This window comes from Pelodiscus sinensis, chromosome 6 (assembly GCF_049634645.1).
Source record: "Pelodiscus sinensis isolate JC-2024 chromosome 6, ASM4963464v1, whole genome shotgun sequence".
In the NCBI taxonomy this organism is placed as follows: domain Eukaryota; kingdom Metazoa; phylum Chordata; order Testudines; family Trionychidae; genus Pelodiscus; species Pelodiscus sinensis.
Window position 1 is genome coordinate 33,885,872 of NC_134716.1, and position 18,575 is coordinate 33,904,446.

The window sequence follows — 18,575 nt, forward strand, 5'->3', positions numbered from 1 at the left end:
TGCAGGATTGGGCCAAAATCTGTATGTACTCTATTAGTTAAAATTACATATGTACTAGGGATGATATCGCATAGGACAGTGTTTCCCAATTTAATTTGGCTACAGAACCATTTTCATCTTAAAAGAATTTCAAGGAACCCTTAAGATTGCCAGGGTAATTTGTCAAGCAAAAGCCCTGCTGGAATTGGTAGAGTTAAAAAAAAAAAGCCGTAAAATAGTTTGGAAGAGGGGCAGGGAAGTGCTGCATTCTCACGGAACCCTGACTTTAGTTTCATGGAACCCCGCGGAGCACCAGTTGGGAAACACTGCTGTAGTAGATTTACTGATACACAAAAGCTTATAGGTTAAATTCCCCCGCACTCTCCCCCCCAGTAAATTTTTTAGCAGGCTGGTCAACAGCCCGGCTCAGTTCTGGCTCATGCCAGGTCCAGGAACTCACCATCCTCCCACCCCACACATGGACTGCTGCCACCCCATGCTGCTGCTTCTGAATCAGAGGCAGCAGTGCAGGGTGACAGGCAGCCAGTCAGCGAGGCAACCCAGTTTTTAAACTGGCTCCATTCACGGCCCAGCTCCCGCCTGGCATCCTGCGCTGCTGCCTCTGGGGCTTCTTGGGAGCGGGACAGGAGCGCATTGGCTGCTGGTCCCACCCCCAGTAACTATAGAATAGTCGAGTAACTGACAAATAACTTAATATGTACTGGTTTTATTAACCAGATTAAATGAAATAGATGTTTTAAGAAGATTGTTGGTGGAAGTGAACTGTTTTCTATGTTATTTTGGGGAACATTTAAGATGTTAGTAACTGGGGTGGGGAAGAATGACTGTTTCAAAGGCAGAAAGAAGCATGAGGTGCTCAATTTTTTTGATAGAAATTATGCACTCTTGCCTATTGTTCCTTTGAGGGTTAACCCCTTAAGGGTCTGGAACTTTGTGTTTATACTTTGCAACAGCAGTATAAATTCAAGTCTAAACTTAAACAGTGATTACTATTTAGAAATCCAGTTGTAACTAGAAATACAGTTATGAACTATGAAAAAAACCCTCAGATTTCTCTATTGTAGATCAGTATTTCCTGTTCATAACTTAAACTGTTGGAAAATACTACCCAACAAAACAGCACGCATGCATGCACACTTTATAATTCCTGTATAGTTACTGTCTTAATTGCAGATTTTGGCAGCTTGTACCATTTAATTTTTGGCGGGTGTTTCTTGGCCATTATTATGTTTTAATTCTGAAATGTTCATAATAGTCTCTTCCTAGAGTTCAAAATACTAAAACCACAGTAAAAATATCAATTACAAAAAAATCACAGTAACTTGAACAACAAAGGACTACTTGGTTACTAAGGCTGCTGGGTATATTTGATCAATTTGGGAAGACAAAACAAAAAAGAGAACATGAGTTGGCTTTCAAGTTTAACTTAATTTGTAGAACATTCCTAAAATGTGTCAATCAAAAATATTCCTGCTTAGAGTCCCTACTAAGCTAGCACTAGCTGTGCTCAGTGATGTGAAGAAGAGATCACCATAAAGGCCATAAGTAGTAAACAGGAACAGACCTAGGTTAAAGAGCTAAGTGACTCATCTCTAATTTTTTTTCAAAAAGAATTTACTATTCTTAAATTACCTTTAAACAGCAGCTTGAGTGGACTGAATTTTTTTATTTTTATTTTATTTTATTTTATTTTTTATTTTTTTTACAGCTCCTACCATCTTGTTCATGCTGTCTTGGTCACTGAATGTTTTCATTAAAAGTGACCTAGTGTTTGTGACAGTTCATCAGTCACAGCTCACTGGTGCTTGCCAGAAGCTGGATGCAAAAGACATTTATAAAACGTAAGCAACGAATCCCATGAAGCTTACATAGTTTCATTCCCAACTTCAAACTCAAACCAAGTTCTTCAGCTTTGCTAAGTTGATCTGTTCTGGTTTTATCAATATAGTTAAAAAAAAGATTTAGGATTGCTTAATTTTGAAACAGCATTTCAAATAAAGATGCAGGGTGTCATATGAGGTACAGTATAACAAACACCAGAGTTACGAACTGACTGGTCAACCACAGGCTTCCTCACTTGGAACCAGAAAAATGCAGTTAGCAGCAGAAAGGAAAAAAGGAAGCACAGCATAGTATAGGGCTAAATTACTAAAAATATAAAGGGAAGTTTTTAAAAAAGTGACAAGGTAGAGAAGTTTTCTATGCTTTTTCCACTTAGATCAAGATGGTTAACATTTTTCTTCTGCATAGTAAAGTTTCAACACTGCATTAAGTCACTGTTAGAGGGGGTTTTCAAAAGTTTACAACCAATGTTTTGTTCAGAGTTATGAACAACCTCCCTTCCAAAGATATTTGTAATTGAGGTTTTATTGTAGTTTGGAAACCACACAAATAAAAACCAAAGAAAATGTTTCTACAAACAGTTGTTTGGTGTCTGGTGTGTGCTTGCAGTTTATAGTCTGTTCACTTGGGGTGCTGGGGGCTGAGTTTAGCAGCCTGATAGGTAATACTGAGAGCTTCCTGACAAGGCTCTAGCCTGTGATCCCTATCTCCCTAATCCCTCTAAAACCCTTTAATAAGGGGGACAGGCTAACTAGGGAATTCAGGCAGCCAGTGAGTGACCTTTGTGTTTTCTGTTGTGGACAAGGTGCTGAGAGTGTGTGTAATGATGTAAGATAATTAAAAAAAAAATTCCTTTGACTCATTCTGTGGCTAGTTCCATGAAGTCCAACCCTAGAAAGATTGAGCTCATTTAGCAGAGATGGGATATGCAGTCCTCAAAGCCAAAGGAGAAAAGGTCTGCCTAGGATACATATGAATGGAAGGCAAGTAGTAGATATACCCCACTTCTGCCCTCAGAGTAGGCATGCTCTAAAGAGCAAGTTTAGGATTCATTTAAGACTATGGTAGTTGCTCTTCTACTTGCTCTGTTGCTGAACTGAGTCAGTGAGAGCAGTTCCCCCTGCAAGACTAAAAGTACCAGTAGTGGCTGATCTGGACAATTGGTTAGTTCCCAAAGCTTTCTTATGGTCTGTCTGGTCTCAGTAGTAGTTTAATTTTAAAAATTATTTTCATTTTGAGAAAAAGAATTTGGTGCTATAAAAAAAATCACTTTAATTTTTGAAGATAAATAGCCAGCTTGATCAAAACTGGGGATGTTAGGAGGCATGTAAATCGGTAATTGTGTAGCCGAGAAAAACAATAGATAAGCTTCTCTGTATTTAAAGGATTTTGAGAATCAGCAGGCAGGCATGCTGGCTCAGTCCTGGCTTGCACTGGGTCCCAACAGCTACCCCCACTGCAGATCTGCATTTAAAGGATTTATAATCTGTTCTGTTAAATGCAGAGGCATGGTGGGGTAGTTGATGGAATGCAGCCAGCATTCCTGCCCATTGACTCTCAAAAGCCTTTAAACGCAGAGCCACAGTGGAGCAGCTGCCAGGAGCTGGTTTGAGCCGGGACTGAGCCAGCATGCCTGCCTGCCAGTCCCCAAGATACTTTTAACTTCAGAGCCACAGGTGGGAAGGGAATGTGACTAGCCAATAGCAACCAGTAAGCATCTGCTTATTGGTTAATTGTTTAATCAACTACATTATTACATCCCTAATCAAAATCTGAAGTTTGGAGTTCAAATCAGATTCTTTAAAAAAAATTCACTTAAGTGTTTAGAAAACAGTTTGTCAATAACAGGATTACCAGAAACTGAAGCACTCAAACAGTACATGAAGACATATATTGTCAGAGAGTTGTCCTGCTAGGATTCCTGTGCACTTCTGTGTTCTGAGGAGTGTGACATCCATGAATCACTGTCTTTGAAGCAGTGTAGTCTAAAGTAAGGAGAGACTGGGAAGGGAGTTGTGGTAGTAGGGATGTAAGCAACTAGTCGACTACCAATGAGCATATGCTTATCTGGTAGTTGAGTAGTGACTCGACTAGTCACTCCTCCTCCCTCCCTTGCTGCCTCTATCAGATAAGGAGCCTCTGCTGCCTCTATCACTCCTCCTCTCTTTCCCCTCCCTCCTTCTTGCTGCTTCTCTCAGCAGGAGCCTATGCAGAGGGGAGCCAGATCCCAGGACTGTTTTCAGTCTTTGCTCTGTTAACTCTTGCTTTGCTTACTCTTTGAAACTAGCAGTGTGGAATGTGAATGAAAGTTGTGGTTTAAAAATGTTCCCTTATCTCCCCCCCCCCCCCCCCCAACAAGAAGTTAATTACTAGCCCTCCTGGTCCTTCCAAGAACTGAAAGAGTATCTGATGGCTTTGTATCCAGCTTCTTTGGCTTGCTCTGCAAAACCCACTGTATGCTTGAATCCTTCCTGTGCTTTAGGGGCTGAGAAGAGCTGGCTTTCTGGGTGGTATTTTGGGCCTGAATACATTACATCAGAAGTTTCTTCTCGGCTTTTGTCCCAAGAGAACTTTGACTCAAACATTCATGATGTATCATTCAAACTTGAAGGCAGTTCAGGCTAGAGGTCCTCCCTCATTGTGGCAATAGCAGCCAAAATCTCTAAATATTTAGAATGCTGTTTGGAGTAGTATGCTTGTGAGACTCAAGTAATCTTTTGTACATTGAGAAGTTCAAAGAGGTATAATGTGTTTGCTCTACATCTGTAGTTTGCATTTATAAATTGCATATGTCTTAGTTCTATATTCTGCTTGGACTATTCTTGTCTAAGCCAGAGAAATGGGAAAAGTTATTCACTTTTCAAAGCAAGAACCAAATAGCCTGCTCAAGTCAGTGGATATAGAAATCTATGTTCTGCGATTTGTGAATTTAAAATATTTCCTGTTTAGTTCTAGTTTTCTGAAATGGACATTTAAGAAGCTAAAGAGAAATATGATAGTAAAGTCAGTTAATCTCAAACACTGCCAAAGTAGTATTTCATACAGTATTAACACAGAGGACTTTATTAGGGAAAGTCATCTTCTCGCACTTTGGGTCAGTATTAAAGTTTTCCAATAACAGGTCTAATTATTTCAAGAATCAATTGAATAGTCCAATTCGCTAACTAGCTACAATCATTCTAATGTAGTTTTCCTTCTTTTAATAGTGTGAAGTGTCTCCAAAAGACTGTAAAGGATTCTTACCATATTATTTGTAGACCCTGTGCTTGTGAGTTAGAAGTCTGTGCTAAATGCGGAAAGGAAGAAGAAATTGTTGTTCCGTAAGTACTTCTCTGAAAGTTTGATTATATACTTGCACTAGTTGTAAAGCATGCATTTTCTTAAATAAAGATGTTTGAAATGTCCAATATTCTGTTGTATTTTCAGGGCACATTTCCTTAAGTTAGTATGCACTTTAAATAACTGTGACAAGATTTACTAGAAGACAACAACCTCAGTTCTACATAAATCAGTGGTGAAACTCCCATTGTCATTAGTGGGAATGAGATTAGACCCAATAAGACTTTTAGTTGCAAAGAGTAAATTACATCTACTTTGAAACTGAACTTCTAATTCCATCTTAGAAAGCTAAGTACCAGAAAATATGCACAAGCTGATTTACTGTTTGAATTCAATTTGTCATGTGAGGATTCAGAATTACAGTAAACAGAAAAAACAAATCAAAACAAGGGTTTCTATAACCTTGAATATAGCAATAGCAAGTATGCTATATAGTGTTTTTATTGCTCGTGCCAGCAGTTTCTCTTTATTGAGCATGATGTATTAACGTGCCGGTATGTGGCTTATGGCCAGCAATAAATAGTTTGAACAAAACTATTCATAGATTTTTTTTTTTTCCAGGGACTCTCTCTCTACCATTTTATTAGTTTTTCCATTCAGCAAAAAGAGGTTTTTTTTTTTTTTTTTTAAATTGTTCCCTCCCTCCCCCGCCAATGAAGGTGTATCACCCTGCCACTCCTAACTTAATATTTAGGTTCTGAAAGCTTGGCAGATAATACTTACATTTTCTTTTAGGATCAGTAAAGGACCAGAGAAGACTGAGGACGAGACTACTGGAAATTGCCAAAGAAGGATCAATAGAAGAGATGAGTCAGAGGAAAGTGATGATCTGGATTTGGACATTGACTTAAATGGCATGGACAATAAGAATCCTGACATGCTGGAGGAAAATTATTAAATATGAAAGTCTGAAATATAAAAACATGAAGTTTGAAAGGGCAGAAGTCTGAAATTGTTCATGTAGAATCCTATATGGAAGGCTAGAGTTCTAGTCAGGAGATTATACAACTGAAGAAAAAAAAAGTCAGTGATAACCTACCTAGTATTTCCACTGTGACAGTTCAGTTGGACATTTGAGTTCTTGACACACAGTAGAAGAGAAACATTTATATTTGAATGAGATTCTGCAATATACAGTTTGAATGTGTCATTTTCTGTGATATAGGAAGTTATGGAGCCTTTCAACCTACAGGCCACTGGTTTTAACAATTATCCTGATTGACACTTATTGTCATGTGGTAAGTGTTCTGTGGTTTGTGCTAAGTGGATTGTCGATCTCAGGCTGAAGTATTATAAATGAATGGCCCTGTCACAAAAAGGAAAACTAGCTCTACTTTTTAACAATTTAATGAAGGATTTTAGATACTAAGCTACTTTATTAGACATGCTAAAATAATCCAGAACAGGGTTCTGCGATGTATCGCCACTACCCTCACACTTACTGCTCATTTCTTGTAAGTAGAGAATCTGAACACTTATGGTAGTTCTCATAAGCAACACTTCTTCAGTTGACATCATTAACATGTTAAATGACAAGTTTAAATCCTTTGAAGATTCTCAGTAAGCTGACCACAAACCTATTGTTTTGGTTAGTGTAGTTTCACACAGCTGATCTTTCCTTTGTGAGTTGTATTTTTAATTCTGTTTGCCTTTTGATGTAAAGTGTCCTCTAGTGTCACTCACATATAACTGCATTTATTTTTCAGCTGCAGAGTTGCCATGGTTGAGCTGTAATCTAGTTCACATGTGTGTTTTTTGTAGGAACAGTCTCTCTGAAATTAAAGCACATCATTTTCTACGTTATAGAAAAATAACTTTCTAGAACACCTTAATGGGGAAGGTGTAACTAAATCTATTAGAATAGAATAATCCTTTTATTACTTGAATTCAGTAGAACCTTTTGGTAGTGTGATTTGCAACCTGAAATACTGCAAGAAATAAAAACGTTTTTATCTGCTGTGGCAATAGATTGAGGCCAGAAAGGACCACAAGGATGAACCACATGTGACTCTTCGTAGAGTTTCCCAGTTCTAAGGGACCTTGCTTAGAGTGTTCATCTGACCTACCAAAGTGCCATCTCAGATGCCCTGAAATTTGCAGCCAAAGGTTGAATTCCTAAACTACACTTCCCCAAAGTGTGTTTTTTAGCCCATGTGAGGCAATAGGGCTGGCTCCCAGTAGACTGGAACTGCTACCCAATTGATCTTTTTATTGTACCAGTTTGAGCACCCGGAGTCAGACTCTAAATGATGAAAAAAAATTGCATGCAGGCTGCCAGAGAATGTTGAGCATATGAAGTAGGGATGTAAGCGACTAGTTGACTATTCAGTGAACCTAGGCTTATCAGGTAGTTGAGTCACTACTTTACTAGTCGCTTCTCTCTTGCTGCCTCTATGTATATGAAATTCCATTGATTAGGTGATTAGCTGATTAAATGCAATTTAACATCCTTAATATGAAGGTAAGGGATAGGCCAAAAATGGGGTATAAAAATGAAATGTTTTGCATAAAGAGCAGCCATCTTACGAACCAACCTGGTATATGTGGCTAGCCACATTATACTGCATGGAAATATTTCCAACCCTTGTACAATGTTCTCTTGCCTATAGAGTTGCCAACTCTTCAGGATTAGCCTGGAATCTCCAGAAATTAGATACTGTCATGTGATATAATCTCCAGGAATTCATCCAAACAAAATTGGCAACCCTACTTTCCTAACTTTTGTTTACACAGAAAGTAATACCTCCCTGGTCTGGCACCCTTGGATCTTGAGTGGTACAGGACCAGGGAGTTTGCGGGACCAGGGGAGGTCAATGCTCCCCTGATGCTGGCTTCTCTCCTTAGGACTCCCCACCCTGCTGCTGCCCTGCTAATGCTGGCCAGCCGGAGTTACTCGGTGCTGCTGCTGGGGATTTCCCCACAGCTTCCCTATTGCAGCTAGCCCTGCATGGCCATTGACTGCCATGCTGCTGTGAGGCAGCTCAACCATCCTTCCCTGGGATCTCTGGCCAGGACTGCTGGGTTACCCAGTGGTAGTGGAGCCATTTCCCTGCCAGGGCTTGGGTTCCTGGCCGTCGCCTGGCCTTGCTGATGCTTGGGATTTCCGGTTGGGGCTCCCTGGCCATCCCCTAGGCCCTACTGATGCCAGGGGTTCCCTGGCCCTGCTGCTGCTGGCCCAGCCAGGACTCCCCAGCCCCTCTTTTCCCAGCTGGTTCCCATTCCTGGTCTTTACACAAGCACCACTGCTAACATTGCAGGATTAATTGCCTCATGCAAAATATCACTTGGGGCCTGATTTTACATTGTGCGGAGTGCAAGGGCCAGGTTCATTTGATGGTTTGCATCAGGTCTGGTTAAAGTAGTGCGAAAATTGAACTTAACTCCAGTTGCTGCTATGATGAAGCTGCCCTGTAGTTAATAGGCCTGCAATAAAAACCCATGAGTTTTTAAAATGCACCTACATAAAGTTGTCTTTAAGATGAAGATCTGTGCCGTGTGCAATGCCTTTGAAAATCTGGAGGTTCTAGTTTTATGCCAAAACATGAAACTAATGCCAATTGACTTTACATATCCTATAGTAGGACAAAAAGGAATCTAAAGCACTGAAGACATTAAAATACAGTATTTTCCTGGGGTAAATAAACTTGAGTGCCTGTTTCAGACACATGTATAGTTATGAGGTCTTTGATTCTGAGCTTGGTCAAGAATTTCTAAATGGGCATCTCCATTGACATGAATGGAACTAGGAGAAACGGTAGTTCGGAATAGGAAGCCTAGTCCGAACTACCGGACATTTAAAAATGGCAGCGCCCGGCAACATGCAAATGAAGCCCGGGAAATTCAAATCCCGGGCTTCATTTGCACCTCCGGTTGACTACATTACCACCCTAGTTCGAACTAGGGTGGTAGTGTAGACATACCCTTACAGACAAAAAAAAAGACAAATAGTCTATAGAGTGCTACCAGACTTTTTTTTTTTTTTTAAGGCTGAAATATGTTCACTACATCATTTGTGCCCACTCGTTCAGCATCCCTCCATCTGCCACCCTGGCCGCTGGCATACCCCTTATACCAGACATGTTATGAAAGTTTATGGGTGTCTTTCCCAGTGCATGCACTAGGGCAGACCCTATGGTTTGACTACCCATTATGCTGGATAAATGGGTCAGAGCAGCATAAAGGGACCAGATGGTGAGAATCTTGCCCATTATGTATATAAAGTTCAGAGAGTGTAACAGAACATGAATCTGTACCTATTGTAAATAAGCTTTTAAGCGAAACATACTGAAAGGTCTGAAAATGTACAGTGTTTAAAAGCCAAGGCACTGATACTTATTTTATTTTCTGTTCCGTTAAAGTGCATTCATGTAATGGGTTTTACAAATAAAAGCTACAGAGTTTGTAGTTAAAAACAAACAACCATACACACCTCAGCCCACAGAGATATTCAAAGGTTCTGGGTTTAAAGAACCAGCCAGCTAGTGATGTTGCAGAATACTAGGCTGCTAAGTGGCAGAAATGGAAAACAGATTTGAAACTTGTGATGTACAGTCTAATGGGAAGTGAGTAGATAGTGTTTAACCCTGGGCTATAGGTCAAGTTGCACTGTTGTCAGAGCATGCCCCCCATTGACAGCTCTGACGTCTGCTTCAGTGTGACACTGCCTTCCTTCCTGCTCGTTGACGGCAATATAGGTATAGAGAAAACAAGGTTTTGAAACCCCCTTGGTTTTCATAGTGTTTAACCCTGGGCTATAGGTCAAGTTGCACTGTTGTCAGAGCATGCCCCCCATTGACAGCTCTGATGTCTGCTTCAGTGTGACACTGCCTTCCTTCCTGCTCGTTGACAGCAATATAGGTATAGAGAAAACAAGGTTTAGAAACCCCCTTGGTTTTCATAGGTAGTTTGGAAATAATTTCCAAATAGGGCTTTTGGAAACTGAAACAAATCGGGTATGAAATTCACACTCAGAATGACTTAAGTGTGACAAAACATCCTCTCAGTAAAGCAACAGTACTGCAGAAAAATACTCACTAATGGTCTGACCTTTTAGCCTAAGGTGAGAGGAAATCCTGAAGTGGTAGGAAAGTACGTCATGGAATTGGCAGTCTCTGCAAGATCTGAGAATTGGGGGATTTCTGCTGTTGTGGTGACAGCCTATTAATTCTGGGGACAAACTCTGGTGAGCAGGGGGTGACGTAACAGGGCAAAACAGGAATACTTAAAGAGGTTCTTGTAACTGAATTATGGTTGGAAAGCTACATTTGACGAACACCTGGGCCATGCCTTATGACATAGTGTGACTCAAAGGCCTTGCCAGACACTAATATCACTGTACTAGTTTTGGAAGGGTGGTGAATCTCTGCGTAGACAGCTTTGGCATTCATTTTCCACACCTTGTTGATGAGGCTTTCCTATAATGGGGTTATTGATATGGTGCTGAAAACAACTGCCATGGCCAAAGCTATCATACTTCAGTTCCCAAAATTGCTATCTACGGTATAAAAAATGCCTTATGGTAGATATCTGAAAAGTTTCCCTTCTGCCTGGAGTGAAGTGTAAGACTTAACAGGACAGATACATTTGCATCAAAATTGCCATTCAAAAGTCTTTAAAGAAAAAAGTAAACCTAATTGCCATGTTGGTCTAGAATAAAATATGAATTGAACCCACAGAAGCACGAGTCTATAAAAATTCAGTTTTCCTAAACATTTGTTTGATTCTTCATAAAGGAGCTGACTGGTTAGTTGGACATGTCTTTTCCAGTTATAACACATCCCAATGAGGCTTCCATGTGAAAGTTTATTTTAGACAATGACGCAAAAGAAGAGGAGAAACACGCTTCAAAGAGGAGAGTGCAAGTTTTATGAGACTGCTGAAGTGATGTTATTTAGGATTACAAAAGGGGAGTCTTCAGATTTTTCCCCTCCCCCCATTACAATTATTTGAATACCTACATATTGATAATTGCGATGGCAGCCTTGCCGCCAATATTAATTTACATGCCTATGGATCTGTGCAACATGCCACATTTTAAGTTAGTCCCTTGGAGGACCCCCCCCTGTCTATCAGACCCTGAAGGGTAGGCCATGTGGCCTCAGTGACTAACACTGAGCATCTGGACACCAGTACTCACGTTTCATATACAGTGCTGTCCAGGGGGTCCTGCTGAGCTGATCTCATCAGAAACTTTCGCCATCTTCAGGGGCCAGCGCACCTCACTAAGGCAGCCTTTTCAAGACAGACCAGGATTTTTTAGTAGTCGTTTGGAACATTGCCAGGCAATCCTTACCTTAGTAGAGAGAAAAAGGATAAGGCTAAGATAGCGTTCCACCCAGCCATGGAATCCCTTTCTGATTCTCCCTGTCAGTCCCAAGCCAGAGCTGCTAATTCTCTGCCAGCACCAATTCTTATCCCTGTACTGACACCATTTGGTCCCTCGTTTTTGAGAAATCATCTTCCTCTTGGTTGCTGCTACCTACATGTAAACATCCTGGCAATTGAGGTGTCAGTTTGTCAGCTTTTTAGGACATGTCTACACTGGGGAGTAGGGTTGCCAGATGGTTTCAACAAAAATACTGGACACACTTGACATTACATCACAATCTACATTACATCTTATTTAGAAAACACCAGACATTTTCTCATTTATATTTTCTTAATTTGTTTCCCAACCAGAAAGCTCAAATACTGAACTGGTTCAAAACCGGACACCTGGCAACCCTACGGGGGACTTATTTAAAAATAAGGTGAGTGTCCACACTACCAAGCCTGTTATTTCAAAATAATTCCTGCTTGTGAAGAGCAGTAAGTTTATCTTGAAATAGTTATTTCAAAATAACTTATTTTGAAATAACCTGGTAGTGTAGACATAGAATGAATAGGTCATGAAGGCTATCCCAGACAACATGACAATACTTGTTCTCCCCCAATAACAGTTTTAACCCTTTTGCAGCCGTTGGTAGTGCATCCAATTACAAGGGCCATGAAGTAATCAAAAAAGTTACAGCAGATTCTCACTTTATCACAACTTGTAAAACTTGAGGAGGAAATAGTAACCCCATTTTTCTTTTGAAAAATGGAGACACATCAAGTGAGTTACCCAAAGTGATGAGTTCCAGATCTCCTATGGATTCCTAGAAACAGAACCTAGATGATGTGAGTCGAAGTCTAGTGCATTACTCAAATCCATATTTTTTCTTCCCTATCACTATTGGAGTGCCATGGAATTGAATTCCTATAATCTAATATTTGTGTAGTATGTTAGTTTTATCAACTCTGACTAAGTAGAGCACTGTGAAAGGCTTCTCTTAAAATGATAGGCCCAAAGTCAGGCATGCAGGGTGACTCTCCCTTGCACAATAGGATAATTGTGATAAAAGAGCAGTGATGCACATAAATATCTGTTGACTTTAACTAAGAAATCAAGCTTTTTACATAAAGGAATTCTCAGACTCAGTAATGGATTGTGTAACCAGGCTACTTCACACAAACTGCAGAGGATAGTGGTCTACCTTCAGAGTTATAAGTGCAGAAGCACAAATGGACATTTGTATCTCACAATATTGAAGCATCATGCCAGCTACACTACAGTCAGCTACAATGGGGATTAAAAAATGAAATCTACTGAAGAGTCAGATAGCTGATTCACCTGGAGTTGTAGATAGTCTTTAAAGTGCTACCTTACTATTCGTTGTTTTTTAAGAAAGTCCTATGCCACTTCAGTGACAAAGACAAACAAAACATGTAGATGGTATCATGAGCTTTCGTGGGCATGTTCAGGATACCATGTACTGTGCATTTTTTGTTAGTCTTTAAAGTGCTACCATACTATTTGTTTTTTAAGTTTATCCTGTACAGACTAACTCAGCTACCCCTCTGAAACTTTTGAAAGATGTTCTTGATAACCATGGGAAGAGGATCCAGAATTCAGTGCATGGAGGGCCTGGACAGGACAAAGTCAGAACTCATAAATGGTGCTAAATGCTAGACATCTAAATCCATAGGCATCTGGAAAAAAAAAATCAGGATACTATATACATTTGTTAGTCCGTAAAGTGCCACAGTACTACTTGTTCCATTTCTTTGGTAAGGGTTTTGGTGCCTAATTTTGGTTACTCAGAAAAGATAAACTGGGGAATGAGCGACCTGCCTGAAGTTAAGACAGAATCAATGTCACCAAGTTCTGTGCTTTAGCCACATGATTGTTCATTATAAGTAGGATACATAAAAAAACTATACTACTGTAAGTGGATTTCTAATATGACTCAGTGTCCTTGCCACACAATCTGCTTGGAAACAAGCTACCTATTGCCCCCTAGCAGATTTTACAAACACTGCAAGCAGGCTCCAAGAAACTTTAAAAAGCTGTTGGTATTCAGGGGCTGAAGGGGTAGGGGTATAGATTAACCGACTAGTTCACGGAGAACCCACTTTTTAAACTAGATCCTCCAAGTGACAGTGTCCAGTGTTACTTTTAGGTCATCAGACTGGTGCAACAGGTTTATTTTTTTAAATTCTACCCATGCAGAACTCCACAGTTGTAGAATTGAATTTTGTTTGATAATGCTAAGAAAACAACTATAGCAACAGCCCCATAGACTGAGTCATGTTATAACTGTACAACTGGGACTGCTTTGCACTTTGGCACAGGTAAAATACTTGAAAATATAACGGATATTTACTCATCTTGGGGAGAGTTATGGGAGTTGTTAATTGACTAAGTTGCTCTAGGACATTCATTGTTTTTTAAGTTTCATCTATCACTGATGTAACATCAAGAGATTCAAGTAAAATACTTTTTCTTATTCTGATCTTCCACTTGACTGATTCAACAATACACACACCATGGAGAATTACTACTTGGCTGTGTCTAGACTGCATCCCTTTTCCGTAAAAGAGATGCAAATTAGACACATCACAATTGCAAATGAAGCGGGGATTTAAATCCTCTCCCCCTGTTTCATTTGCATAAACATGGCTGCCGCTTTTTTCCAGCTCCGAGCTTTGCTGGAAGAGAGCACCAGTCTAGACGTGGATCTTTTGGAAAATAAAGCCTTTTCCAAAAGATCCCTTATTCCTTATTTTAAAAGGCTTTATTTTCCGAAAGATCCGCGTCTAGACTGGCACTTTTTTCCAGCAAAGCTCCGAGCCAGAAAAAAGTGGCAGCCATGTTTATGCAAATGAAGCGGGGGAGAGGATTTTAAATCCCCGCTTCATTTGCAATTGCGATGTGTCTAATTTGCATTTCTTTTACGGAAAAGGGATGCAGTCTAGACACAGCCCTTCTGTTATTTGTATTACAGTAATTAGTAGTGATTCCAACCATAGCAAGAAGGCCATTGGCTTTGGGACCGTATAGACATAAAGGGTATGTCTAGACGATATGGGTCCGTCGACAGAGCTATGTAAGCTAGTTTACCCAGCATGGGCAAAGAAGCGGGGATTTAAATAATCCCTGCTTCATTAAAATAAACATGGCCGCCACGCTGTGCCAACGATCAGCTGATCTGGCACAGCGCAGCATGCTAGACGCGGATCTGTCGGCTGGGGAAGCCTTTGCCGACTGATCCTGTAAACCTCGTTTCACGAGGCATAAGGGATCGGTCGGCAAAGGCTTCCCCAGCCGACAGATCCGCATCTAGACTGCCGTGCTGTGCCGGACCAGCTGATCGTCAGCACAGTGTGGCGGATATGTTTATTTTAATGAAGCCGGGATTATTTAAATCCCCGCTTCTTTACCCATGCTGGGTAAACTAGTTTACATGGTTCTGTCGACGGACCCATGTAGTCTAGACATACACAAAGAGGAAGATAGTCACTGCCCCATGGAGTTTACAATTTATACAGGGTCAAAACATGACCTATCCAGTGAGCCACAAGATAGCTACAGAACAGGGACCCTCTCACTTCCAGTGCAATACTTCATCTACTAGACTACACTGCCTATTATTATTGACCATTACAATACTAAACAAACTAACAAAAGGAAGGCTAGCTGGATTAAGTATGGGAGGGTTTTTTTCCTCCAGTTAGTAAATAGCAAATAGTATGTTGGGAAACAAAACAAAGCTAACAGTTAAGAAAAAAAAAAAATTCTCATTTCAAGTATTAGGTATATTTTTGTTTAAGAGTTTTGTGATGTATTTTTGGCAGGCTATGTTAGCCCAGTATGAGAATTCTCTAATGCACTTGCATGTAATAAAAAAGGGTAAAACAGTCTGCAAAACTGTCAATTTTGCATTTAACCTCGCTTGTACCAGTGATTGCCACAGAAATTAATTTACAACACTAGGTGTCGCTAAAGCAAAGAGAAGAGTTTGCAATAACAACACAGTCTTAATTATATACCATAATGAAGGCCAGTGTTTCCTAGAATGATTAGTGAGAAAATACTCAGGTCTGCATGACAACTCATAATGGATTCTCTACTCTCTCTCTATACCTATGCAGATCCACATGTCAGGAAGGCAGAATATTAGAATTTTTTAATATACACCCCCAAATACAAGTCATGATTTGGCTACTTATCCCCTAAATTAAAAATATCATAGTATGAACATTATGTCCATGCTTTTCAGCTCGAAGGCAAATCACAGGGCAATTTCAAACAGAGTGCAGAAATCCAAAGGGTTTACTGAGAGAGTTCCCCACCTCCTTGATCAGAATTACCCACAACATTCTCATTAGGCCACTTCCAGACAGCATGCACCCCCAGGCCTACCTTCTTCCAGAAAGGCTCTGGTCACAGGCACCATTCTTCAGGGAGATAAAAATAGAGGACTTGCACTTGGCCCCCTGCAAAACTGTCCTTTTCTCTTTTTAACCAGCCTGTAATCACCTGACATTTGAGTGCAGGTGTAAGAGGGCAGGGCTGAGTAGGCCCATTGCAGCTCATTAGTCTTTGCAGGCCCAAACAAAGGACTGCCCACGAATATACCTCTCTCAGCCTAAGCTCTCAAGAGCCTTTGTGGCCTGCCCAGCTGGTTGGCAGTAAATTTGGACTCTGGCAAAGGAACTATTAGGTGCAAGTTCCAAAACACCTCTCAGAGAACATCCTGCCAGTAGCTCCTGCTTATGTGTACTGAGGGAGCTCTAGGTGAGCTACTTCTGCTGCTCTCAGCCATGGCACTACATCATAGGCAGAGAGAGAGAGAATGTCTCATGTAACTGAGTTTCCAGCCATTTCAGGCTCTACAAGTTAAAACTGTAGGAATGTTATCATGAGCAGAGCAGTGGCAAGACAAACCCTTTTTTATGAACAGAACTATGTCCAGTAATAGGGAGATCACTTATCTGGTTTTGAACTGGACACTCCTCTGTTTAGGCAGCTCCCTCTTGTCAGTACCGAGACAAAACCAGACAACTCTCTCACTCTTGACCACATCCCCAGAATCGGGGGATGTTAAATATCGGTTAATTGAGTAGTCGAGTAATCTCATGAATTCTTATCGGTTAGTTGACTGTTCTATAGTCCTTGGGGCAGGGCCGGCAGCTAGTGCGCCTCACTCCCAAGGAGGCCCCTGCCTCTCCGTGCTGCTGCCTTTGTATCAGAGGCAGCAGCGTGATGTGCCAGGCAGGAGCTGGTCTGCAAGGGGAGCCAGTTTAAAAAACAGCTCCCCTCGTAGACCGGCTGCTTGTCATCCTGTGCTGTTGCCTCTGATAAAGAGGCAGCAATTCAGGGTGGCAGGAGCCCTTGTCTCGGAGGGGGAGGGGGTTGGAGCTCCTGGACCCAGCACAAGAAAGAACTGAGCTGGGCTGTCTGCCTGTCTGGCTCCTAATACACTTTAAATGCAGAGCCTCAGCAGGGGTAGGTCCCAGACCCGTCGCAAGCCAGAGTGCTGGCCAACCTGCTAAAAAATTTACTGGCAGGGGGCAGGAGGGTGAAGAAATGCATGTAGTCTATAGCATTAACCGATAAGCTTTTACTTATCGGTTAATCAGTTAACTGACTATGATATTACATCCCTACCCCAGGTGCTCCTTTACTGGAAGATATGACAGCTCTATGCAACTGCAGATTTTCTTATGACAAGGGGATCTCCAGTTGTCCTAACAGGGGCAGCTTTGTAGTGTCATGTCTGAGCGTGGGCTGAGTCTCAGCACAGGAGTGAATTTCATCCTTTCGAAGCAAGAAAGTCACATGGATTCCCTCGTCTCCCAACATCCCAGTCACAATTCTTGCTGTGATCATCCCTATGGCAACAATAGCACAGTATTTCTGTATTTATAACAGTCTCCAATTTGACAAGAGACTACTCCAATTCAGTGCATTTTTGTGATATCAGACATAAGCAAATGAACAATTATGTGCAAATCTCAGATACTGCTTTTTCAAACAAATTATACATTTATTACCACTCAGATCAATGGTGAAGATAGATCAGTCAAAGAGCAACCACTGTGCAAAATTCAGCACATGCCTTGACTTCTGTGAATTTTGTGAAGTGACTAAATAGCAGAAGTTCAGCTCCCAGAAGCATTGTTCCTTTATGTTATGACATATGCACAGGTGTCCAGATCAAATGTCCAATAATCAGACATGACATTGTCATAATGCTTGTACATGTGAATTAACAAGTACATTTTTATAACTTAAAAAAAAATGAACAGCACAAACGCAGACAGACAAATTATGGTTACAGATTTTAAATTAAAGATTCTATGGTATTAGTAGTACCTAACATACGTTAATAAATATTCTTCTTCGAGTGATGTGCCTGTGGGTACTCCACCTTAGGTGCTGGGCTTGCCCTGGCGCCGCAGAATGGAGACTTTTCCCTAGCAGTATTCGACCGGACCGCGCATGCGCAGCGGTGTCTCGTGGCATTCACGCTCTTTTGTGTGGTAGCGTGGTCCAGCCCCTGCCAGTTCCTCTCAACCACCTCAGGCTGCAGATGGAGTGAATTGGTCTCCTCAACTTCCCTCCTTAATCGCTCAATCATGAGATTGTTTTGTTAATAGATATTGTTCTTCAGTTCACTTCTTTCCCGCATTCTTCCTCGTTAAAATTTAAAAAAAAAATAACAACCAAGTTTTTTCTCCCATTTTTATGCCCTTCCTCCAGTTTTCATAGTTATCGTTGTAAATAGTTATATACATACTTAGTTGGACTCTGTTCGTATTTCAAAACTTAAAAAAAAGCCCTTAAAACTTAAGGATAGAAAATGCCGTCCTCCCCTGGTTTTAAAAAGTGCAACACTTGCCACAAGGCAATGCCCACCTCTGACGGTCATTCCTCCTGCATCTGCTGCCTTGGAGAAACCCATGTCCCTCAAGAGTGCCCACACTGCACAAAACTGACCGCAAGGGCCAGATGGGACAGAGAAATGAGGCTCTGGAGGATCTTGTTTGATGAAGCTCTTCAGCTGGAGACCTCTGACAGCGTGGCTTCC

At 40.9% G+C, this 18,575-nt stretch overlaps 1 protein-coding gene and 1 long non-coding RNA gene across 2 annotated transcripts in view; one reads left to right on the forward strand and one right to left on the reverse strand.

Annotated features, from left to right (window-relative positions):
• The window catches only part of C6H9orf85 (chromosome 6 C9orf85 homolog), a 35,187-nt gene extending 25,775 nt beyond the window's left edge, over positions 1–9,412 (forward strand). Inside the window, exons 3-4 of the mRNA XM_075931710.1 lie at positions 5,049–5,162; positions 5,917–9,412. Of these exons, the coding sequence (XP_075787825.1) occupies positions 5,049–5,162; positions 5,917–6,079 (277 nt within the window). The 3' untranslated portion in view covers positions 6,080–9,412. The remainder of the gene's footprint in view (positions 1–5,048; positions 5,163–5,916) is intronic.
• The window catches only part of LOC142829839 (uncharacterized), a 28,894-nt gene extending 12,837 nt beyond the window's left edge, over positions 1–16,057 (reverse strand). Inside the window, exons 1-2 of the long non-coding RNA XR_012904678.1 lie at positions 15,905–16,057; positions 11,318–11,473 (exon numbers count right to left, since the gene is read on the reverse strand). This is a non-coding gene — a long non-coding RNA (uncharacterized LOC142829839). The remainder of the gene's footprint in view (positions 1–11,317; positions 11,474–15,904) is intronic.
• Positions 16,058–18,575: the final 2,518 nt, after the last annotated feature.